General features: G+C 37.0%; 1 protein-coding gene across 2 annotated transcripts; it reads right to left on the minus strand.

Moving 5' to 3' along the window:
- Positions 1-221: 221 nt before the first annotated feature.
- LOC121321850 (TBC1 domain family member 12-like) lies at positions 222-26352 on the minus strand. Of its 2 annotated transcripts, XM_041261135.1 has the most exons (14): positions 24629-26352; positions 15436-15559; positions 11018-11074; positions 7953-8068; positions 7557-7639; positions 6932-7049; positions 6726-6832; positions 6336-6416; positions 4038-4132; positions 3872-3943; positions 3329-3457; positions 2700-2809; positions 2108-2366; positions 222-845 (listed from the first exon to the last, which is right to left on the minus strand). In XM_041261135.1, exons 1-14 carry the CDS (start codon positions 26059-26061, stop codon positions 777-779), a joined length of 2853 nt encoding a protein of 950 aa, XP_041117069.1. In that variant the 5' UTR covers positions 26062-26352; the 3' UTR covers positions 222-776. The 2 variants fall into 2 exon arrangements, with proteins under 2 accessions (XP_041117069.1, XP_041117070.1); XM_041261136.1 differs by lacking the exon at positions 11018-11074.
- Between the last annotated feature and the right edge of the window lie 841 nt (positions 26353-27193).

Here is a 27193-nt window from a genome sequence, read left to right on the forward strand (position 1 = left end):
AGTACCTGGCAATCACAATTAAAACACCATCAGAAGCAATATATTTGTTAAACAGAGTTTATCATAAGGAATGTTTCTATAATTACATTTAATGTGGTTTAGAGATAGTAAGTGCAGCATATGAATTGTGAGATATAAATATATATATATATATATATATATATATATATATATATATATATATATATATATATATATATATATTGTCGATACAAACAACGAAAAAAAATGAAATGGGAAAAAAACAAAAACAAAAACAAAAACAACATGTTAGTAAGTATTTTAATGGTTTGGTCCACATAATGTTTTTAGGAATCTGCTGGTTTGGTGGGTAATTTAAACCTGGGTGGACAGTTTCATGAGTGATATTTCACATCTACACAAAAACACTGGACAGGGAGAATCAAAATTATCTTCATCACAAGCTGTATTCAGTCAGTTTATTTAAAGCAAAACAGCGAAGGATGTTGGAAATATTCTCTCATTTCTGCCTGTCTGGCCATATAAATGCTTAAACACACAATATCTTCTTTATGTAATCGTCATTTACATAATTCGAATAATGACACAGCTCTATTCAGTAATACTGGCAATGATATTAAAGTCTTCTTTCTTCACATATTGCTTCATAACCATTTAGCAAAAAAGTGAAAGAGTGTTCTATTTTTCTTATGTCCCCCCCCCCCCTCAAGAATGTAGTGGTCTTCACTGGATATTTTTTAAAAACATCCTTTGCAGTTAAAGCACAAAAACACATACAATTCTCCAGAACGTAATTAACTTTTTAATGTTGGGCTGTGATTCTTGTCTCCTTCCTTGTTATCCTTCATTAATGTGGTAAATACCTATTAAAAGACAAAAAGGGAACAAAAAAAAAAAAAGATTCAGCCAAATTTTTAAATTTTATTTTATGCTGTGGCAGTGTGCTCCGCTGCTGTGCATATCTTTGTGTTTCCTGTTATCTGTTATATGTGGATATAGTGGTGTGCAGGATATAAATGGGTCTGTGTAGCACAAGTGATTTAAATACATATTTAGGCACAGGGATTGCATAAGCACTTGAAGTGCAGATAAACTATGTAATCGAATGCGAGCACGAGGATTGCATAAATTAGTTCACGTGCTGGGATTCAAGTGAATAATTAATTAGTAATTGATTCCCAGCACAGCTGTACATATAGATGCACAAGTCACTCACTCGGGGTTGGGTGTTCGTGAGTGGAGAACGGGAGAAAGATAGAGAGAGAGATTAAAATCAGACAAAGAATAACAATTGCTTGATTAGTGTTAATCCACTGTCTATTTTTCCGTATTTATTTTGGCCAATGTGCCGTTTGTTTTGTGAGTCAGTGTTTTGTTCAAACCTTTTAATTAATTTGTTTAAATAGAATACTGAGCGTCGCAGCTTCTCAGTTTTGCCCGCTGTTGCTGTGTGTTTTGGTTTCATTTCCTGTCCTGACGTCACCCCTACAGCCAACATGTTCCCACATGCCCATCTAAAATATTTGCTCAACACAAGTAATCAAACATTAATTTGGAAATGGAACATTTCTTTAAAATTGGAAATGAAAAGATTAAATGACTGCACTGTGTAAGTGTTCATAACAGCCAGCAGATGGTGTGCTGGATATTTTACATATCAATTTCGGAAGCACTCAGACTACAGCAGGAAGTGCCAGAACTCACAGATTTTCACCCGTTTCTCAAGCGAAGCTAAAATGTCTGACAAGGGTTCTCACATAAAGCAGCTGTTCAGAACTGGACGCACCAGAAAGCACAAACTTGGTGATGACCATCATTAGGACAAGTGCATTTAGAAATGGGGCTGGGGAAAGGGGGGGTATGTTGAAGAACTTGCAACTCATGCTCCCTGAATCTACTTGTGGTGTGCCGTTTCTATGAACTCACTGACGCAACACAGTATTTCTCATTTGTTACTTACATTATTATTATAATTATTATTTTATTCGGCTTTTTGTTTTTACAAATGATGTCATCCAAAAAAAACAAATGCATTTAATTCACATACTACTTACGCAAACCCTGTGCCAATGCCTGGATTTCATTTCACACTATTGTATGTGCCATTTGCCAAGTTTTTACTCACCTGAGTCCATTTTTTATTACTGCTTAGCATCTGAACTGCAGCAATACAGGTGAAGAGCTTTTCAGAAGTGATATCTTCGGGAAGCTTGGTAAGATACTGAGCAATGTGAATGAAGTCCATCTGAAGGAGGACATCCTCGTACAGTTTAAGAATACCAAGACCTGTGCGAAAGAGAAACTCCTCTCCATCCCGACAGAAGACGTCCCAAACTCGACACGCCAAATCAAGAGGCAGGGACTTGCTATATAGTGTAAAAATCCTAGAAATGCATAGAATACTGTTGTTTTTATTGAAACAGGTGACATGCAATTGAATAATTATTAGATACTATTAGTTTTTAAATGTTTTTTTTTTAAATGTTTTTTTTTAATATAAACCCATGATTTCCCCCTTGTCTCCTTAAAAACTTGTAATACTTTATTCATGAAGCTAAAAGAAGGTCCTTGCGTTAAATAGTCTAACGCCTGTGCAGCTGCTAAGGCTCAGATCACAAACTGAACTGTTAAGAATAAATTAAGGAAATCGGAGTAGACAGCAGTAAAAGGTAGAGACCCAAGTAATATTTGGTTTCATCTCTATGGTCTTCACCTACCAGTCAATCAGGTAGATGTCTGGGGTCAGGTTGTAGGTCTTAAAGTGAACAAACAATCTTGGGAGATTTTCTTCAAAGAACACTTCAAATGCTGCAAAGTATTTTAGCATCTGCATAAAAAACAAGGACATTAGCAGGCTTGCTTATAGACACAAGTCTACTTCAAGTACTTATTTTTACGTATACTCTATCCTGCATAGCATGCCATGCATGGTTAATAATGTACATTAACAATCTATGGCTAAATCCTCACAGTTATCCATGTAAGAACATGACATCTCAACTTACCACAGTGGGTAAGCTGCTTGAACTCCAGACATAAAACTGAAATTTCAACCCCCCTCCCAGCAGTTATAGTACTTAGTTACTTCTTTCACAACCACATCAACTTAATGTTTAAACGTTGGACTGTGAGACAGTAGAACCGATGAAGTACTTGCACTGATCCACTGACTTATACTTAACTGCTGGTTGTCCAGGCAGAAGAAAAATGAAAGTCAAGTCTTATATTGAAAGCCATACCTTAATGCAAACTGTGAAACACTACTGTGCAGACAACTGAGCCTATACACTTGCATAGGCAGGAAGAGATCATTATAAATTAAACCGTTTACGTGAGTGTTTCTTACCAAGTCATGATCCACTCTGAAAAAAGCCATCTGACAAGGCTTGTTGAGAAGGTTGGCAAATAAAATGAAAGCATCAGCTTCTTCTAGATTGAGGATAAGCACAGCAGCAATGAAAGACATCCCTTGAACCTATCCCAAAACAAAACAAACAAAAACACACTGTGCACATTCATCTACAAACACAACCACACACCTACACACAATTTAAGGGCTTGTGTAAATATAGTTTAGTGCATAATAGGGAATACTACTATAGGGACTCATGTGTGGTCTGCGTATCACTTTAATAAAAAGCAACAGTAAAGAAAGATGTTCTGGATATTAAACCCTGTAATGAAATTACCTAGTTAATATGCAGCTAATTTCCCAGAAACAAATAGAACAATTTCAAAAGATGAGACAACTGCTCTGAAGTGATTGTCAGGGAGGATTACAGACTAATTACTAATACATTGAAATAAAAGCAGAAGATACACCCAAAATCATACAATCGTGATATACTTGAATTGAGGTCATTTACATGGGAAAAACAAGACTACTTACATATCCAACATCAGGTCTGTAACAAGTATAGGCTCCCAGCACACTATGCAAAAGGTCATGGTATGGACCGCCCTTTAAGAAAAATGAGTGCACATTAGGAACATTTATTAATTATTAATTATTACAATATTACAACAGGAGACAGAGATGTCAATACATGCGATACCTTTTGAAATATGAAGAGAGAGGGGAATGTGCGGGAGATGTCCAACTTTATCAAATCTAGACTGGATTCTCTGTCAGCACCGGATGCAACTGAATCTAGATTTTAAAAAAAACAAACAAACAAAAGTTATTTTCCTTTATACTTTCCAGTAAGACTTTTTTTTTTTTTTTAATTAAAAAAATAATAAAATATAAAAAACACCCTCACAATATGTACTGAGCTAATTTAATAGTGTTCAATACAACCTAGAAAAACAAATATCCATTGCAAAGTACCTACTTAGGCATCATTTGAAAGAGTGCTCTGCAATTTAAAGTATATATTAAAAGGTTAAAAGCAAAACCAAAGCTACGAACAGTCGCTTCCCTAATCACCACAGAGCTAGGACAAATGAACTGGAAATGCAAACACAAAGGGTTGATTGACAAAAGCAAAGTACAGGGTTAACAGGCCTGCTTCCAAAAAACTAGATTGGACAGTATGTTCTGGCATGCTGGAGTGGGTTTAGTCAGTGAAGTTGTCCAGAGCCACACCATGCAGTTCTTATGCATCAGAACTTGGACCTTGTATTAGTCAGTGTTTTGTGGATCTTGTGGCATTCAACACCCTCTTTTATTATTCTCCCTGTATTGTCAAGTATTACAAATCTCTTTATCTGCCTCAGAATGATTTTATCATACACAGATGTAGTAACTTCCACTACCCAAGGATCATCACAGATAACTTATTAAGCCTTACACTAAAGCTACTAATCATCCAACCAACAATTCATATAGCTGAGGCAGTCTGATGTTCATCAATGAATAAAGGCCAGGCCTATTTAATAGTTGCTACTAAACTTTGCTACAGTTACATGACTCCATGTCTCAAAAATGACTTGGAACAGGAAATGTTGCTCTTAGTGCATTGTGCTTCCCTATCCCAGAGTCTTCAACAAGCTGAAATCTCTTTCCCCCCACCCCATTGAACAAATTCCCCCTTGTACTGAGAACTGCTGAGACAGATGGAATGTGAATAGTTCCTCACAGTTTTAAATTTATATTTAAATATATATCTTTGTATTCATTGAAATAAGTTGTTATGAGTTCTCAGTAAAGAAGATTAAAATAGTTGGCGTGTTACTCATAGCCTTATACTAGCAAAACGCAATCATTATTGCAAGTTGTTCTTAGTAAATCTACATGCATTATACATTTAGTCTACGTGGGTTATCTGGACTTTAGGGAATTTAATAACAGAAGAGTCAGTCTTGATTTTACCTACTGTAATATTTATTTTGAGAAGGTTGTTACTGCTCCAACAGTCATGCAAACTATACAAATAAGAGCCAGCCCACGTCTATCCAAGAAAGCTCAATTACATAAACTATAATGACATGGCGAGGGATCTTGATTGGCAAAAACAGCATGTCTCAGATGAACTGCAGATGTTTAGGAAAGGAAAGTGTGAGTAATTACTGGCAGCAAAAGCTAGACAGATTTTTAATAAAGACAGGGCTGTTATATGCAGAACAACAAATAAACATAAAAACAAATTAACATTTAAAATGAAAACTGGGCACACTTGGAATAAGAGCAGGGCAGAAGATTTAGAAAAATATTTTTTATAGGGCATATAAAACACACCACATGAAATATAAATACTGAAGCCCTCCTTGCAAAGCCTTGCCTATGTTACTACAGAGCACAAATTCTGTTGATAAAATTAAAAAAAGCACACAGTCTGACAGAGTGTGCAATTGATTGCTGTGATTCACAAGAGACCCCTACTGGAGAAAGAAAAGGGCAGTTTGGTTCAATGAAACTAAATGAACCCATTGCGGTCCTATGTCAGACCAGATCCGACGTTACAATTTCTCCTTTCCAGTCCGATGTCAGACCCCGTCCAACGTCATCAAAACAGCGTCATACACAGGTCCCTATGATTTATCAGTATGCACTAGTATAAAGAGATACGTAATAAATAAAGCAAACAAGCACTGGGGCAGGGCTGGAGATGCAGTACTGAGTGTGTCCTTTTGATATGCAGTGCTGTTTAAACCTGTTTTACTGTGAATTAAAACTACTTTTAAACAGCGTGTGTAAAATAAACAGCACGTGTGAAAATAAATTAGACCTGATGTGCCTGACAGGCTCTGAATAAATGGACCGCAAAAGGGTTAAGGCAGATTTATCCATTTTGTAGTGTAGTAATTCACTTGAACCAATACCATTAGCTCATTTCATGTAAACTACAGAGACAGAACAGATTACAGCAAGTAGCACAATCTAGCTCCCCCAGTGTAGAAGCCTACTGTACCTTCAGCCTCATTCTCAGAACCGGTTTCACTGAAGCTCTTCCATCTTTCCTTAGCTCTGGATAAGAAGATCTCATAAAGTTCTACAAAGCAAATCCAAACAGATTACAAAGAGAAGTTCTAAAATTGTATTCCCCAGTTCATCAGAATACACAAGCAACAACAAAAAATATCCTCCAAACATGGAAGCAATGTTTACAACACATATACATTCCAGGGACACTAGTTAAACAAATGTGTCAATTTCAGAACTAATGTAATGGGTTTCCATTCTAAAAGTCACTGCCTCCTTATTAAACAGGAGGAAAGAAAATTAAATATATATAAAAAAAAAAAAACTATTGTAAATTAGCGGAGGCACATTTCATCAAGACACACAAAATCAAGCTCACCATGTGTAATATTGAGTTCATTTCCAACAGCCAAACTCCACACTTTTCCGCGAACACTGGGCGGAAGGCCTTGCCACCACAACTCTCGCACTTTTCGCGTATTGCGCCTGCCAAGAAAAACACAAGGATGTTCATTGAATTATTTTTAAAGCTGCAGCCAGCTGAAGTTGCATCAGTAGATTAATGAACTGGGAATAATTACTCACATGGCTTCCCAATTGGGAAGTATCTCACTGTTCCAAATCACCATGGCACTGGCAATGACTTCTTCCTGTTTATAACGTTCCTTCATTATTTTCTTCTTTTTATGGGCATCTTTCATTTCTGTGTAACAGACAGAACCTTTATTATTTCCTGTTTGTTTTTAGATTTGAAATATAATCTAGACCAAAAAATTCCGCAGTTCTGTGTTCTTTTCTAAACTGGGGATTTTAATAACAAACATCCTACAAGTCAACACATTTCTGCAGGTAAAAACAGGTACAACTGGAATTGGTGCTCCCTGATGCAGACTGTTTCAAATGATAATTGTAATGCAGTTTTTTCTCTGGTCTCCAGACATTACTTCTTTTTTTTTCTGTACTTCAAAAACATAGATTTATTCTTTCACGTACACTGACATGACCAATTTTGAGGTTTGCTGTTTTACTTGATGGGGGGACATGGATATAAACCCTTGAAGTTTAGCAGAAAAGGGGAGAGGCGGTATGGAGAAACTTTAGCATTAAATAAACCTGAATTAAGTTTTGAGACTCTAAGGTACAGACGCAGGCATCGCTTATAGTAGTAGAAGATTGTGTTCCACATAACTGAAAATAAATATAAAAACACCTCGTTTTTTTGCCTCTGCCACCATGGAATCATACTCATGGCGGTGACGCAGGGCTTCCTCAGCTGATTTTGCAGGAAGATTTCTGTAAGATAGGAAACATTCCTTGTTGAAAACTCAGTACTATCAAAGCAAAACATTGGTAATAATGACTGCTCGACACATTTTTAACAAAGTAGGCCTATTGACACAATTGTAAAAATAGATACAATACGTACACAAACAGTCAACAAAAAAGTAAGTTAGTTAAAAATCAAACAATTAAGGCAATACAATGTCTCTTATCTTTCATAAAGCAAGGACCATGCACCAACTAGTTTGAATGGGTACATTGTGACCGTTTCTTCTTGGTACAGACAGACAGTAAAGCAGAACAGAGCCTGTGATCGTGTACTCACGCAGGTCGGTCTTCCAGAATGAGCGCTGTGGTTGAAAGAGGTTCAAATTCAAGGTTTTTGCGTCGCGCTGACTGGGGTGGGAGATTAGCTGCTTTCCCTGTCCGTGCCTCATATTCCTGAATGAAGAAAGCACAAATGTAAAGGTTTCTCTTGAGAAAATGTATTTAAATGCTTTTTTTTTTTTTTATAAACCTCTATTTAGCATTTTTAAGTATAATTCAATATTACGTTGGGATACTGGTGCCTTTACTTATTTTGTACAGTTCTGCTTAAAATGTCTAATTACCTTAAAGTATGTTTAGGGAATATGGGAGCGGATTTATTACAGTTGGTATATTTCATGTGATGCGGATGTTTGTTGCTGCTGTCATGAGAATGAAAGTCACAAGAGCTTGCACATGCATTGGAATAAAGCTTTAATAAATTAATTAGTTACATTTCAGGGTTTAAAACAGAGACACCAACAAGCAAGTTTCCAAGATTTAATATATAAAAAAGAGAGTTTATAGACAGAGTTGGATTTAACAAGTAACATTAAGAACTGTTCTGATATCAGTTGTGCTTCAATCAATACCCAGATTGTTTTATGTTTCTGAAGTCTGTAGAGCAGTGGTTTTCAACCTCTGTCCTCAATTAACTAAACCCTTAAATGAACCAATAATTAGCTTAATTAGACCTTTTTAATTGTTCTCAGCTCCTAAAAAGTTGCAGGTTTCAAGTTATTTATAACATTTTATAGTTACAGTGAAATCTCCAACTGTTTAAGGGCAGAAAACAATTAAAAAGGCCTAATTAAGCCAATTATTAGCTCAATTAAGGGTTTACAGTGGTTAAGTAATTGAGAGCTCAGTTGGAATAAAAACTAGAAAGCACAGAGGTCCCCGCGGACCGGGGTTGAAAAACACTGCTGTAGAAAGTGTCCACAGAACTGCACTTAATATGGTTCCATTTTGTTTTCTGAAAAACACAGAAGTAGAACCAACTAAAAATAAACTATTCAGATGCATTAATATTACTGCCTGTTCATTTTCATTTCCCGAATCATTTCCGGTATTCAAAATGTAGTAACACAGGAGGAAAAGCACACTGAAGCAGCTCTGTTCTACTTTGTATGCAACTTCAGTTTTACCAAAACAAAAAAAAAAAAAACACACTGTACACAGCTTCCTTGTCCTGACAGTGAAATTAGCTGTTGTATTTGCTGAATATTGTTAAAAAAAGAAAGCATGAAAAGAGACAAAGCCAAAAAAGCTAATGTGACTCCATTGTTATACACACTGCACAGCTCAGATCTGCTGGAGGAAAGGGTTAGTTGTTATTCAGATTCCTGCCGCTTCTGCATTGTTGAACGAAAGCAACATAATACCATAGAGATAAGACAGGATGCTACTCATTGCTTGAATCAAACGTGTCTTTTTAAAACTGCAGGGAGCTCTGTGACAGCAAAAATGATAGATGCATAAAAAAACATAAGCTTTATCCATTGTTGTCAGTTAGTATGCCAAAACAATAAGCCATTCTGTTAACAACGGAAATATGGGAGCAGTCATTCACAGAGAAGCAACAAAAAACAAAAAACAAAAAAAACCTTCAACAACTCAGTAATTTCTTTGTGTCACAGCCATTACACATCCAGAAATATTTAACTATGCAATTTGTGGGCCACTGTTTGATCAAAACATTTCCCTCCTCTGTTATATCAATGCATTAAAAGTGCATCCTGTCAAGCTGGAATGTCTAACAAATGGGACATTAACTTTTTACAAGCCCTCATATTTATACCTATACATTCATCGCCAGCAGCTTGATCTGAGAATTAGACAGTACAAATAAAAAGATGGAGAAAAGGGAATGGACAAAGAACTTTGTAAGTCATGTCACCTCAGTAGTGTTTTCGGGGCCACGGACTACAAAGAAGGTCAGTCCTTTGGGGAAGCAGCTGGTTTGATTAATGACAGGAATGGGGTGAAGAGATTTCTGCTCACCAAGTGAAATGACCAGGAAGTCCAAGTGTTAAAGACAACAAGCAATGAGGAGTGGAGAATGGCAGTGCATATCAGACATGAATCAGGGACTTGTTTAATTGGCTAGAACTTGTGTGAAATACCACACTATTGTACACAGGGTTGACTTCCAAGACCCAATATGGTTCATAGCAGCTTTTAGAAGAGGAAAAAAATGACTTGGCTGTCATGACAAATTCAAGAGGAAGGAAGGATAAAGGGAAATTTATATCATTTTCAGCCTGTAGTTTCCCTCGCCAACATAATCATGAATACTTACTGTAAATAAAGCATTATAACTAGATTAAGAAATACAGTGAAATAAACACTTATGGCTTGATTTATCAACATACTGTATACCCCGCCTGGATAAACCACACAGCATGCTACAGCACTAGGGAATGCAATCCATGGCGATCACCCAATGCTGTAAACTGCTCTAAAAAAATCCAGATTGTGGCCGATAGGTTGATCAAACCAACCCCTTAGTTCTACAATTACTGAATGCCACTAGCAGTTTTAGCAATCCCATTTAAACAATACTTTTCTGTGTATATAACACCCATTGCTTTATCGCTGTGGTTAATATTTATAAAGTTAGGTTCCCAAACGGGGAACAAAAAGTTGATAGTCAATACACTTAGAAATCCATTATTACTATTTTACATTTATAATATCATGTAGACATTACACATTCAAGGCAGATGACTGTCCTCACACAATTATATATAAAAAAATAACAATGTTTTTACCCTATGAATAAAACTAGCATGGTTTAGTGATGATGCATTCTTAAATGCAACCTTGTGCAAGGAGTGGTTAGTGAATATTTCAGAAACAGTGAACATGGCATGGTTTCTTTTATTTATTTATTTATTTATTTATTTATTTAATATATTAAGAGCCCAGTTTTACTATTTCCATTAGTGTCATGGCATCCTCTCATGCTAGTATGAAAAATGTGAAATGCAGACATTTTAAGTCGGTTATGGAAATGATTACTTAGCAGTTCCATGCACAGTCTGAAAGATGACTGAAAAAAATATATATTAAATTCCATACCACTGTGCTTAAGAGATTTGGTGTAGAAACAGATGCAAGACTGCAGGGGTTACTGTCCTGATGAAAAAAACAGAAGTTTGTTCTCAGTCAGTGATCAAAGAGGCACAAAGCCCAATAAAAACATAGCACTGTATCAGAGATGTATCATTTCCATCTGCAATAGAAATTAAGACAGTCATTTACCAGTAACTGGACCCCAATGCTGGAACATGCCCCCATTTTGTGTACTGAATTCTTAATTTGTTTTATTTTGCTAATGAAGAAAATTTTCCTACTTTGCTTCCATTTTTTTTTATTTTGAGTGCAATCTTCAAACAACTTCAGAATGTTGTTTAATATTACGAGATGTGAGAAATATATAAAATATGATGTTTAAATATGGTGCTCACATTAAAAAAACAAAAAATGCAAGTAGGGAAAGGGGCTGTAAAATAAAAAAAGAGAAATTGTCTACACAGGATTCTGTACAGATGGAAAAAGAAGAATGTCATAGTAAATATTTCATTTTTCATATTTTTTCATTTTAGACCCTTTCCCTTTAAAAACACTGTGCAAGACAATAGTGTTTTCTAACTGTAGCAACCCTGTTCTCACCTCTAGCTGTAGAAGTCATAACATTAATTATAATTGGCAATATTTTATTATCATCCAAAACACCAACCACCAATACTATCATACAAAGGAAAACAAGAAAATATACAGTGATTTATACAATGCTGCCATTAATTAAGCGAGAGGGAGATAAGAGAGCAATAAGCAAAAAGAGTTTTAAAAGATCAGCGTAAACTTCATTATCCAGAGTGCAGTGAAGGCGAGATGAAGAAACAGTTGAAGACACAACCGGGCAGATGATGTATTACTGTAAATTGTACTTTTTATTTCAGTTAGTAAACTATACAGCAGTGCCTACAACTGAACACCCAATTGCATACAATTTGCTTAGGAAATGAATAGCTTATCCTGTACAGTTTAGTAATTTATACCATAAAGTACTACTGTACTGTATTACAGAAAGATGAGCAGTGTGCGGTGAAGTGAGGATTGTCCCATTTGGTATATGGGTATATCGGTATTCATTACTTCAATTCTCTAATAAGCAAGCACATTCTGTTTAAATCTCATGTACAGTACTACTGGGTGTATAAAGTAAAAGGATACATAAGACTATGCACTGCTGTACATCAGGGGACAATAAGTATAATACACTGGTCAATGCAACAAACACATATTCCATTGAAATCTTTTTTTTTTCAGTTTTTTCAGAACGATATTTACTATAAACCTGTCCAAGACAGTTCAACCACTGCACAATTTTTTCCTGGGTCTTGTTACTGTACCTAAAATCAGCATCTTGCATGGGTATGAAAGTGGCCATATAAAATCCTTAAGAAAACATTTCTCACAATCTGCTGCACAGTGAAAATCATCTGGCACTGGCCCAGGTTATAAAACAGCTCTGCTGTTCTTTAGCAACCGTTGTCATGGTTGGTTTAGATTTAAAAAATGGCTTGATCAAAATAAGTTTCAGGCCTGCTGCTAGCGATCACTGCTAAATCCACACATACAGTGGGTTTGAGGCTTCCACTGTGTAAACAAAGAACAGCTGATTAAACAGAAAGGTCAAAACTACAGGTCTATTTACTGTAACAATATACCGATATCAGAAAATAATAGTAGACCTAAGTGCCTAGTATTCCTGTGAATGAGGCATAGATTTTCAAATCAATACAATTGTAGGCCTTCTTAAAAAAACAAAAACAAAAGCAAAATAGAGGAGTAGAGTCCCATCATCATACGTGTTAAACATTTTTTTTTCCCCTCATCAGTGCTGCTTTAAAAAATACCTAATCCAGATTAACCATAGCCAAGCTCTTCAATCGATTCCAGTTAGAACCTCTAGCCATAAGAAAAACACACATATGGAGAAGGGGTAGATATATTTTAAGTAGTATTTTCTAGATGAAAAACTGGACCGACTAAAGCCACAATGCTCATGGTACAACATTTGACATACAGTAGCCAAAAATATACAGAGAAACAGAGAACAAACTGAACTTTCTCCCTCAAGGAAGAAACCCTATTGGCAAGGCTCGAAGTTAATGTATTTGCTACTAGTTTTTTTAAGAAGTAGCATTTTTCTGATCCCTTACGCTGCAGTTTATATAACCAACCCTGAAGGAACACGTACATAATTAACAGTATTAGTTTTTTTAAACACGTACATTAGTATCTTTCATAAAGCGGGAAACCATTGCTAAAAGAGCTTCCCGACAGAATGCTGAGGTTTGTACCGCCTCATGTAGATATGAGGCCCACAATGCAAATCGTACTGGACAGTAGAATACAAATACTGTACCTACAGTAGCAATACTTGTTATATATTTTGCACTGTCAAATTATAACTTACACACATACCTAACTAAAGTCACTGTTTAATAAAACGAACCCAGGGTGTGTGTGTGTGTGTGTGTTTTTTTATTTTATTTTTTTTATCTTGGTTGATATCCCTTATTCTGTTATTACTTCTTAGTTCATTTCTTCACAATCGTAGAGCATGTTAAATGCAGTGAAAAGGCAGGGTGCAAGTATACATATTTATGAACAAACCAGTTAGTGTAACACGTTGCATGAAACTTTTAAATGTAGTGGTACCACGTGGAATTAGCTTTCATTTTCAGAACAGCTTGGTTGTGGTTGTCACTATAATATAGAAGGTCATACAATGCAGGATTTAATGACAATGGGGCACAAATTACTTTTTTTTTTTTTTTTTAAATCGGTCTTTATAGGTGTGCATGAAATCTCAGTCAACAACAGAAGACATGAGGGTAATTTCGTAGCACTTAATTTGCACTGATGAAACACAACTTGGTTAACCATACTGATGGCATATCAAATACTTAGATGGTTGCATTCTTGTAGAACTTAAGGACAAAACTAAATATTGACAAGAAACTGCATTAGTTCCATTACTTAGTTGAGTACAAGGTGGTTTCAATAAATACTTTGATTGAAATATGGGTCTGCTATGTGATAGTTTGGGATATTCAGTCTATTTAAAAACAGTAGGTAGGTGTTTAAATATATATTTTAATTATTAGTCGAATAAACTTCTGCCGAATAAGACAATTTTGCTAGCTACTTTACGGGCAGGTAGCAAATCCTCATTACTGCCTTAAACAGTTAACTTCTAGCCCTGATAGTGATCAGTCAAGCACACAGTGGCACTGGAACAATTTTTAAAGTGGGGGTGCTGAAAGCCATTGAACAAAACTGTAACCCCAAGTTCCAGTGTCCTTGCAAGCATACTGCAGCTGCAATCACATCCTGCCGAGGTGGAAGAAATGTGAAGCGCCTCAACAGCCAACACTGCAGCTGGGAGATTAGCTTGCCAAAAGAATCTTCCTCCTGACCCTTTTTTTTATTTTCCCCCTCCTCAAAAGAGCAGCCAGAAATGTGTGGGTGGTTGTGTGATTGTTCCAGCTGCTAATTGCAACATTACAGATTCGACACTACCAGTAAATTAATGCACGACATTAACCTCAGGCCACATTCTACTACAGTACACCATAGGAGTGTGGAAAAGGTCTTGCAGCAGTTGTAACACAATAGAATTCCTACGCCTATCTGAAGATCTCTGCAATACAATTAAAAGATACCTTTGCACAGAATTAGTTCTTCATGGAAGCTGCTCATTAAATACTAAAAAGAGGGGTGAGACGATTCATCACTTTACAACACGATATACCTTTGTGTTTGTGTATCGTGATACAAACTTGAAATGAGTAGCTTACAACAGACAAAAATGTATAAATGACTTAATAAAAAGTTAAACAATTTAGAGAAAAAACGAAAATAAGATAAAAACATTAATAATAATTCCAAATAACAAGAATTGTTTTTTCTTTTCTTTTTTTCTGTATTCCATTGCTAGCAAGCAGTGAACACTGACACTCTACTAAAAGCTTCAGATCAGGCTGCAGAAATGCTGCCTGGCCAGTGGTAGTTGAGACAGCAGTGATACTGGGCAATGGCAGTGTCAAGGAGGCGGAGACAGCCTGGCTTGATTGTTGTGGACAGAGAGAAATCAGGAAGCAAGCAGTGTCTGTAAACTCTTTAAAATAAACAATTTCCTTTGCTACATATGACACTGTGGTTTGTCAGATTATGTATGTCATCACCCTACAGGTATTACAGTACAGTAATGTGCACAATCATTTTTGGTTGCTTTCTTGTACTGTAAAGGAGATACATTGATCACCAAAACAGAATGGCATTCAGAAAAAAATAGACCAAGAATAAAGCGGAAGCAAAAAGGCACACAATGAGGATGTAATACACTTAGAGCAGCATGGAGCATATTTATAGAGCTTTAATATTTTCTATTGTAAAGTGAAAACCTTTACTGAAATACCAACCTGCTGAATAGTCACTGAATCCTTCTGAGGGTTCTCTCTCAAAGGAACTTTTCCAAACAACTTCCAGCCAGGAGCACTCTGGGAAGGAGGCTTGGGGTCCTTCGTCTTCCTGGAAAACAAGCTTCTGTGGCGGGAAAACAACGGATTTAAGAGTGGGAGGGGGAAGAGATATTTGGCTACAGAACACAACGATACTGCAAGATTATCCAATTAACCACTTCTGTGCTACGGACGTACCTGGTACGTCATGATTTAAAAAAAAAAAAAAAAAAAGGTTGGTTTGCCCGAATGAATTTAAAACAATCTGTGTTTAACTTTTGTTTTCTTTTCAATGAGGATTATTAAAAAGTTTACCTTTAATTAGTAGCTGTTTTATCGAGCTGTGCTTCATGAGATCAGCTTTGAAGAAAACAGCTGACTATTTGTTTTGTTGAGGTTGACAGTTGAGGAAGATACTTTCCTGCTCCTGATCACATGACACCATTGTAAAATATACAGATTGTGTGTGTGAGGTCCCGGTCCCCCCCCCCCCCCCCCCCCCCCCCCCCCCCCCCCGTTCCCCCCGAATGGGGGCAAGGGGGTTCCCCCACCCCGTCCATGCTTCCAACCTGAGGAGAACCACTTAAAGGTATCTGGAGAATCACACTGTTATTAAACTTTTAATTGCCAATTTTTTTTTCTATGCTGTTCTGTTCTGTACTAGGTCATTTGTTTTACAGCCATGTGTTTAAGGGCTTTTCCCTCTAACCTTTGACTGCCAATGATGTTCCAGAATGTGAAGAGCAGGCCAAGGCAGCAATCTTTTACCACAGCATTATTACATTCTGTTTAATATCTAAAAGGACCTCTCCAGCAAAATACCCATGAAGCAGTGCTGACCAGGCAATTACAGATTCTGTATACTTCGTATGTATCATCAGCCTCTTCATCACCCTGGCTCAAAGGGTTCAAATAGAAGTTGCAGAAAGCACCATTACTGTGAAGCCATTGGACTCTACTGCAATTAGATAATGGGGACCACTCATTATGTCATTTGTATTAACGGGTTAAGAGCAGCATACAAACTGTCCCACAGTTAATAACCAAATACACAAGACTATTAACATATGTTGCTACACTGTGCAATAGTAAAACAATTCTGCAATTAGAATTAAAGCTAAATGCAATTCCTCATTTAAATGCCCTTAAAATAATTTGCTTCCAAACTGGATACAAATCAAAACAAGTTACTGTGCCTGTGGAGCGGTACAGTATGTAGTACCAAAATAATTCCATAGATTTGGATGAACAGAATAAACTCTTAATAAACAATATATTTGTTTTTGACTGCATAAAAAAGCTGCTGTTTGAATTTTCATCAGAAGTACTGTAGGGGTGATTAAATACACTGTATCACAGCATATTGATTTAAAGCACTACTCAGGCTTGTTACAGTCAACAAGCTGAAAACTAATCTGGAATCTGTCCATGTGTTGCTTCATTCCTCCCTGTTAAATGTAACCCCCCCCCCCCCCCCCCCCCCCCCCCCCCCCCCCCCCACATGACACTAACAGTAGCAGCCTTAAAAAAAATAATTTTCACAAAATACAAAAACAAACAAAAAAAAAGAGCAAATAAGATCTTTTAGCTTCTGGCTTTGAAGGAGAAGATGCTTTAAGCAAAATAATTAAAGATCACAGGACATTTGAAATTATCAATCCGTATGCCTCCTATTTTCTGTTCTGAATGCCCCTTTGTCTAAACTCCATTTGTGACCCCTGGTCCTGAAAAAAGAAACAAGGACCAAGGGTCACAAATGGAGTTTAGACAAAGGGGCATTCAGAACATAAAATAGGAGGCACTTTTTTACACAGAGAATTGTGAGGGTCTGGAATCAACTCCCCAGTAACGTTGTTGAAGCTGACACCCTGGGATCCTTCAAGAAGCTGCTTGATGAGATTTTGGGATCAATAAGCTACTAACAACCAAACGAGCAAGATGGGCCGAATGGCCTCCTCTCGTTTGTAAACTTTCTTATGTTCTTATGCATGAGCAGTAGGCTACTGTACAACAAATGCTACTGTACAACACACTTCCAGTTTCATGGTGCAATATCATGCAATGGCAGTAGTCAAACAAAAGCTAAAGATTCAAAAATCTTATTTTCCTGCTTCAAAACACAGCTGTTCACAGCTGGTGTACAGAGGAATACCACATTCTTAATTTTCTACATATTGTTTCACTGCAAAGGTGACCTTTCTTTAGTTCTTCAGTGGCAGCTGGGTTACACCAAGGTAGTTAAAGTATAAAAATATATACTGTATCAACTGTATACACCACCAAGAAAACATGGAGTTTTGCTTAAGCCCTGCAGAAGCATCTTAATACAGAATACAAGACAAGGGCAGGTTATTGCTTGATGCTCCACGGTACCGCTGAAGTCAAGAGACGGTGCTATGGGGTCTGGTAACTCATGTGAGTAGTGCTGGGATAATTAATCGAGTTACTCGAGTGCTTGCGATTATTTTAATATATCGCCTATCTTTTTGGTACTCGAGTACGCATTAACAAATACGTGCATTCCAACATGGCGGTGCGTGTAGCAACGTATCTGCCGCGCTTGGAGAAGATTCGCATGTTCAGTGCAACGTCTGTAAAGACAAAATGAAATACCATCACAGCACCACTGCTTTACTTCAACACCTAGAAAGAAGCAATGACCGTGTTTCTGAACAGAGGACGAGCGGAGTCAAGCGAGGAAGAGTCTTGAAGTAATATTGATAAGAAAAGTCAATATGATACAATACGATGCCGTTTTGGGCTCACATACTTTTTCATTCTGATGGCAACAGGAATTACGTGTTTATTTTAACACATAGCAGGGGATTTAGTTTTTTTAATTTAGAAACCTGAAAATAAAATATACATTTATCTCTTACAATGGTATTGAATGAAGCACAGTTTGCTACGCTTGTGTCTTTTTTATAAATTTGTACAATTTAAAAATGGGTGGGAAACCAATTCATTTTAAAATTAAAAAAATAACGTGACATATTTTACATTTTTTATAAAGCCATGAACCAAAATATACTTTTATAATGAAAAGCTTTTTTTAGATTGTACGGATTGAAATTAAAAAAAAAAAAAAAAATGCAACTAAGCCTACAAATCAGACAGGCAACCTCAGACTCAAAACTACACTCCCCACTTAGAGGAACTTCCAACAGTAACTTAAAAAAAAAAAAAAAAAAAAAAAAACACACAATTCTCCAAGTTTCTCCTGAGCTGTGTGTGCAGAATAGAAACTGTCAACAAAGTCAATTTAAAAAGCAGATCAGCTAGAATTCTAAACCAGCAGCATACTGATCAAGCGCTGCCAGCACCTGATATTGTAGGACTGTTTTGTGTTAAGAGTTGTTCAGCTTGTTTCCTTAAATTCCAACCCCACCCAAAACATTGACGTGTACAGAACATGACCTACCACGAAACAAAAACAAACAAAATGCTGTAACTTATTTATTCACTTTCAAAAAGCTTTTCATTCTCAATAGCAAAAGTTTATCTACGCCTCGAAAAAGTTCAATGCCTAAAATAACCGGAGTAGTTTGACATATTTTTTTTTTACAATAGAATAATGTGTGGCAGGATTTGAATGTAAACAAATAGATAAGGATTAAACAGCCAGTGAAATTAACATGTGGTTTGTGTGTTTTTAAAACAGTGTATGCTTATTTGTGAAGTTTCTAATCCTACAGGCTGTTACTGTGTTTTATTTATTTATTTTTTCTTGGTTGTCTGCATTTCACATGCTTTCCAGGCATTATGGTACTGTATGCCTATCAGTTATCCTGGATTTTTTCCAAGATGGTGATGTTTGGAAGGTACTTTACAACAGTATGGCATTACTACAGCATTCCAATGAATATGAAAGCAAGCTGAGAGAGAGAGAGAGAGAGAGAGAGAGAGAGAGAGAGAGAGAGAGAGAGAGAGAGAGAGAGAGAGAGAGAGAGAGAGAGAGAGAGAGAGAGAGAGAGAGAGAGAGAGAGAGAGAGGAGAGAGAGAGAGAGAGAGAGAGATGTATAACTAGGAAAATGTATAACTGGGAAAACAAATCGCTTAAAAACAGTGTAATTACTGTACACTTATTAGCAAATTAAAGCAAAACATTTCTCTTGAAAATATTAAGAGCCACTGGAAATTTTGAATCAACAGAGACATCCAGTTCTTTTTAAAATATTACCCTATTCTGAAACAACTGTAAAGGTATATTCTCAAACAAGATTTTTTTTTTTTTTTAATTATAACAATTCTGTAACTTAAAATGCTGTGGCTTCTAGGACAGAGTAATCAAGGAAATGGTTTTGCTCTCAATTTTTTAGTGCTGAGAGTGTAATAAACAAGCTTATTGCCTTAAACGCTAATCCAACAGATCTTTCACTTCTCCTCAGTATTTGAAGTCAGGCCAACATGACAAGGATCCAACAACATATTTCCATCTGCACCATGAAACTTGTAGGTAAAACTCAATTTCATCTCGTCTGACTGCAGATTGGAGATTTTGAAACATTACACAAAAGTCAGAGACCAATGTGTATCATGCTTTTGCATTTGCTAGTTTGAAATTAATTTACCAGTACAATATAATGATTTAAAAATTTTACAAAATCTGGATTTATACTACTGTAGCAGTAGGAGATTACAGGCTTAGTACAGGTCAAAAGCTGTGCTATTAAATAGAAATGAAGAATAATGACCCACGGTACATTTCTCAAGAAAGAACAAGCACAAGCACCTTCCATTCCTACTGTAGTGAACCCGACGCACGGACCAAAATCCAGCTAAGTATATTGGAGAGGGGTGTGTCTGTGCATGGACCAGTAAAGGGACTGGTCAAGAACTGCTGAAAAATGCTGGTGTGTAAAATTGTATTAAAGGCAAACACACGCCCATGAGGTAACAATGGTGATTACAACCCTTTTAAAACCACGTATCATTATCACTTCAGAAAAAAAATAATGTTCAGCGCAGCTTCTCATATCATTAACCACATCTCTGTACATCCTAACAAAACATTGTGCAGCCACTGTATTTAGAAGGAATGAAAACGAAGAATATAAAAAATAGGCTTATTTGTCTGTTAATACTAATGCATTAGGGATTTTCTGTAAAATGTTCAGCATTTGGAATTAAATCCTATTGTTAAGTTAACAAAACAAGACTACAGTAAGCCTATACATTTATAAATTAGTCCTACACAGGAAAACCATATTTTAGTATAAACGTGGACATTCCTGTAAGATACTAAGGGCCTCATGCACTAAACAGCTGTTGTCTCCCAGGTACATTGAAAAATAAGCAAATGGGCTTTCACTGAGTTGGCATCTTGACAATCACTATCATAGCATTCTCTGTCTAGTAGTGCTAAGAGGAGGGGCTTGTCTTCTTTGTTGCATTTACAAAAACAATAGAATATGTTACGTTATATTAAAAGACACGCATTGTAATGCCTGGGTCACATTGACCTGCATGGTGGTTCTAGGTAGAACTGTTTATAACTTTATAATTTTTGAGATTCTGGCTATCAAACACCATCAGGATATTTAATTCATATATTTAGGAAAAGTCAAAAACGGACATGCACATACAACTTACAACGGAAGAGTAATTAACACTTTAAATGCAAAATGGGTCACAATGACCCACATGGCGGTTCTAGTGGTAAATTGGCATACAGTAATATGATACTGTCTAAGATTCCTGACTTACTAAATATAAATCATGTACATGTAATAAAGGCAATACCATGCAAACTCGGGTGGGTTTTTATTCCCTTTAGAAACAAAAGTGCATACAGGCCCTCCTGTGCAGAGCTCTTTAAATGATGTACGGTAGTAATCCACCCACTGCCAGGGCCTTTTCATTCTTCTGTAAACAGATCTGGATTTGGGCTGCTGTCTGGCAGCTGACTGTTCCAAGTCCCATTAAAACATTTCAGTGTGGTTTTCATAAGAACTAATATAGTTGAATATAAGTCTGAATAATAAAACAGGGTTACAAAAGTCCTTTCTTTGAACTCAGCAGAATTCATAACAAGACAGTACCCAACACAAACTGAAACACAATTTGATTGTCAGGCTGCAGGGTCACTCTTCCTGCATGATCAGCTCTTTCCATTAAATTAAAAAAAAAAAAAAAAAGTTTTGTTCTGTCAAATCACATGTTTCCAAATAATAATATTCTGTGTTAAAATGAGATTCAGATCCCAAACTGAACGTTTTATTTTCATCTTTTTGGCCAGTAGCCTGTGGTCATGAACAATGTGAAGTGAGCAATGTAATTTGCACTTGGTAGATGCATTTTTATGAAAAAAGTCAAACTGAATTATTCTACATTTTGTAGGCTACAGTATATCATTTCTGAATCTCCAGAATATAAAAACATGAATAACTGGAAAATAATTCTTACAAACTGTAACTATCTATCGCATATTGCATAAGTGATCATTAAAATAGTGCAAAGCTTTTACTTTTAAACTACAATCACATAATATTATGATAAGAACAAAAAGCACAACTTAAAACTTGTAGCTTTTAAAACACAACTATTGTTTAATAGAACTGTGCAAAAAACAGGACCCTTCAATTACCAGTGTACCGATGAGATTTGTAAAGATGAATTTTACAGCCTTTTCATTATGAGAATTGTAAATCCGTTATCAGCTCACAAGAGACAGACTGTAACCATTGCAATTCACTTAAATTGCAGCAAAGATAAGACTGAAACAGGGAGGTGTCGACTTATTTTATCACACCCGTTCCATTCCAATTAGGGTCTACAAAATGTCCTTGAGATAAGGATGGGGAAACATCTAGCTGCACATACTGTAAGCAACACCTACAGTACAGCACCAGAATGCTCGGCAAGGCGGACAGAAGACTATTAAATCACCAAACATTTATTCAGAAATAAAAAACTTGGCTTGGACTTTGTAATCTTTACTTTTAAGAATAAATCTACACAGTCACAATCTACTGTACAGTAGCAACAACACTCAAATCAACAGCTGCACATGTCTAAAAGAAAATGTCAGACATGCCAAGCATGCGATCCACAACCAATCTGTACCCAGGGGTAAAACGCCACCAGTGCTGGGCAGCTTGAGTGGACCAACAGCACCTTTCACTGCATACTGTAAGGAAGCGAAATCCCTTTACTAATGAAAATGGTGTAAAAATGATGAACAGCTGGTAGTTGGAAAAAGTACAAGTAACAAAATCTACATTACTACCTGGGCACATGTACTTCATCACATTTAAACAAGATTTAAGAGTGGGTAAAATGTCAATACACATACTGTACTGTACAGTACTTCTAATTACCATGACACTGAACTTGAAAAATTAACATTTGCCTCAAAACAACATTTACTTCTGAAAACAAATGTACAACTTGATACTGTCATTAATACTTTTAAAACAATACTACATCAAAATTAATGCAAACGGTTATATTGCTTTGTTTGCTGGTCAATACTGTAGCTCCATGGAAATTATATTTCTGTTGCAGATCAAAAGATCAGTAGGTATCTATTTAAAGTCAAGAAAAAGGTCCCTTTCCATGTTGGCACTAATTTGTGAAGTTAATTCCTTTTAAAATACCTGAATATTATACAGCAAACAAAGTAGCCACAGATGAAATTGTCAGGGAAATGGCACCTCTAACTGAATAAAGTATATGAAGTAAGACAGAGGAGTAGTGGTGGCAGTAAAGTCGAGAAATCATCTGTAAATGCCTCATTGATGGGGTCTGAAAAACAGTTGATGGTTAAAAGAATTGACCATGAAATGCTTGATTTTACTTGAGGATCACAGAATACGGGGACCAAAATTTGAAAATGTGGGGTGTTTAGATATGGAAAAGCTATATTCAAATGGAATGCAATATTTAATAAATCTCATCTAAATCAAAAAGGGTTTGAGAATTGGCCATGAAGGTTGCAACACACAGAACTACACCATATAAGAGCAAGGTAGAACAATAACCTCTATGCCAGATGGCCAGAACACTGTGACAGTCCATTTAACAACAACCCACCATGTGTTGCAGACAATGTCTCCCTCAGGCAGATCAGGCATAAAAATCATAAAATCAAGGCCAACTGTTTTAATGCCACTGTACCAGTGTTATTTTTCAAAGATGTGTAACACTCTTCTGGCCCTAGGGATATGAGTTTCCAACATGCCATATTAATTTCTCAATTGTTATAACAACATCATCTGTAAACCTCACAACTATACTGGACTACCTGGCACCCAACTGTATCAGTACTTGCATCACCTTGTACTTGCACTGAACTCCTCCACACTTTGCTGTATTCTACTACTGCTCTCAATCATAATTATATTTTCTGTATCTTGTACTTGATTTTACTCTTAAAGGTAACCATGATGTCGTTTTTGTGTAATTGCACCTATTTGAAATCATTCTTATGCTTTTATTGTACTTACACTTAATGGAAATAACTCTTATTCTCTCATCTGAATTTGCTCTCACTACTGATTTTACTGTATTTTATAACTGCTCTTACCTGTAATGTCATATGTTGTAATGTGATACTTTGTAACAACTGTAAGTTGCCCTTGTTAAGGGTGTAGGCTAAGAAAGCAAAATAAATAAACAACAACAACAACAACAACAACAACAACAATAATAATAATAATAAGTTCTTCATTTTGAACTCCATCTATCCGAAGTAGCAGTTTGTCCCGAATAAGTATCAGAGATTTGGGGGGGGGGGGGGGGGGGGGGGGCAGACCTCCACAGACCTCACACCCACTGACCAGAGAGAATACAAGTAGAATTAGTCTTTCTTTGAACTTAGATATGACTGCATGATACATGCTGTTCCTGCATTTAAACTTATAATGACCGGATATTCACATAAGCAGAGTTGACAATCAGCGTGCAACACTAGAAAACAACATTTTTACTGTCTGCTGAACCTTTATGTTCCGTATTTAATGACCCTCAACCTCTCTAAATAAATACACCCAGAAATGTGCAGGACACCACCAGATGCACAAAGCAATTAAAACCATTTATTAAAAAAAAAAGAATTAAAGTGTCATGGTGCGCTGATCAAGGCCACGGATAGACAGTCGCGTAGGATCTAAGTATATAAGCTGCAACTGCAAATTTAAAACATTTATTTTACCTGCTAAAAAAATCTGTGATTCCAAGCTTTTTGGGTTTCAGTTCCTGATGAGAGGAGGCGTCTGCAGCAAGAGTCAAACCATCAGGCACGTGATCAGGGGCGCTCTGTCGACGGCTAACTTCAAAGGTGTTCCTTGAACTTAAATTGACATCCATGAACCTGACGTCATTAGTGTCATGCAGCGCGTCGGTGCCAAAGCTTACTTCGGAATCCCCTGAGCTTTCTGGAGTGGCTTCGCAACTCAGACAGAGTCTACTGTTTTGGTTAGTCCTTAGTTCTAATGAGCTCGGATTACTCTCCTCACTTACATCGTCCTCCTTGACGTTGGACTCATTTGGTTGAAGTGTTTCGTCTTTAGGCCTCATATTTTCAATGTCTAATGCTCCAGATAGTGTGGTTATGATTTTGGGAAAGGGGTCACAACACTCTGTTGTAGTCTCTGAGGGGGGAACCCCAGTAGTACCAAAGTCATCATCTTCTGGACAGAAGCCCTTATTAAAACCGTCCTCTAATGCAGGTTCTAATATTAACTTTTTTATTTGCATATTTGAAACAGCAGCTGCCTCGCCAATGCACTTTGCCGTGTTGCTATGCAAATCTAGTTTGTCAGGTAGCAACGCGCATTTGTTTACAATCAACAACCCACCGTTTACCAGTTTCACTTCTTTCTCAAAAAGCGCACCTGAAGGTTTGTAAACTGAAGAATCACAGCCAAAAGAGACATCTTCGTTGCAGCTAGGGTAGATGTCACCCGTTGCACAATCCGCATCTCCGTTGGTTAGCTTCATGTCTGCCGGATCGACCCAACCAGTGCAGTTTAGCTGGTGCTTGCTATCATGTGATCCAGAAAGCGGAAGCACAGACTTTGCCCCAGTCTTGGGATTTAAAAGACTATTGTCCTGTTTCTCGGAAACGCCATCAGCCATCCTTCCGCATTCACGATCGCTATCTGGAGCAGCGTCGATCAACATCCCGGTTCTCTTTTCTTGCTTGTCAGCAGTGCAATTTGGAGAGCAGGTCGGGGTCCTCTTACAACCCACTCCCGTTGCATCTGATCCAACCATTAGCTGTTCTGATGACGCAATAAACCCGTTTACAGTGCCATCACTGCATCGCTCTGTAATGAAACAGCTGTCTTTAACCCCGCTAGGAAGACACTCCGAGTCTGTAACACAATCTAGCCTTTTATTACCCGCCAGAGCAGCCTTGTCTTCGTTTACATTCCTCCCACTGGCAATATAAACATACCCTTTGCCTGGCAGCACAGAATTCGTATCTTGTGAGAAGGTTGGCTTTTTGTTTTCATTTAGTAATAAAGCCGGCATGCCGCTTTTGCACCCAGTAAGGCTGCTGTAGGATGCGCTCTTCTGTTCGTTTTCGTTGACATCGACAGACAAAGCCATCAGGGAAGCTCCATTTTCTGCTCTTTCCATTTCATTCACAATCCCCTCACAGCCCCATTACAAAAAACGCTGCAGCTGGGCAGCCTCGGATAGGTTGGTTCCTCTTTTCCCTCGGCCCTGAAATGCGTGGTCATTTTGAAATATTTGCAAAAGAATAAACGGTATCAAAATCGAATGCTAATATCGATACCCTTGGCACGGAACACAAGAGCCAGTAGCTGTTTTCTTTCGTTATTTTCTGTTCTGTTATTGTAGTTATCTGTCGACCGGCAGCCCCTCCTTCAGCCTATGAAGGGAGCCATTTTGAAATGCCTCTTTCCATTTTCCCAAGAGGCCAAGTGAAGGAATAAAGTAGTGAGTCACAGCGTCACCTGCTGTGCAAAGTGGCAAAACATCTGCCGTTCAAGCTGTCACAGTTAGAAACACTGTACGCGCTTACCTTTGAAGGTCAGACTGTGACAAACGTAGAGACAAAGATAATTCTTAATTCTTAATTTAGAATCGAAACAGTCCTGCTTTTCCTGCTGAAAAAAACAAACAAACAAACAAACAAAAAAAACTGTGATTCCAAAACCCTGGAGATTGAATCTGATTAGTACAAGCCACATGTTTTATTTTTCCTAAAAATCTTTGACAAAATTCAACTGTAGTTGTAAAGCAGGATTCTATTTACCCTTATTTTCCATCAGAAATTAAAATTAATGGAATTCCATCAGCTGACATATTCCAGTGTTCACTTCAGACATCTGTTCCTAGTACACTTTTCAACTAATTCAAAACATCTGTACACAGTTGTTATAACATCGATGGTTTATTAAATGATTGTTGATGTTAAAAGTGTAGTGATGCTGTTGCAGTTGTAGCAATTCAATACACCGTACACGTGTGGGACAAACAACTAATTACCTTGTGGTAAGCAACTCGCTGCCTTGTGTATTAGGACCCTAACTGGCACACAATTCGAATACAAATGTATCGTAAGTTGTAAAGTAACACGTTTCACTTTTATTAGATAGATAGATTGATAGATGTGTATTGTTGTCCCTTTGACTAGCATATGCATCGATGAAACATCTTTTAAATTTTATTTTGCTTATATGTATTCTGTTATTCTCAACCATAGCCAAGACCGCGGGTCTTGAAAACTCATCTCTTAATAAAT

This window comes from Polyodon spathula, chromosome 10 (assembly GCF_017654505.1).
Source record: "Polyodon spathula isolate WHYD16114869_AA chromosome 10, ASM1765450v1, whole genome shotgun sequence".
In the NCBI taxonomy this organism is placed as follows: Eukaryota; Metazoa; Chordata; class Actinopteri; order Acipenseriformes; family Polyodontidae; genus Polyodon; species Polyodon spathula.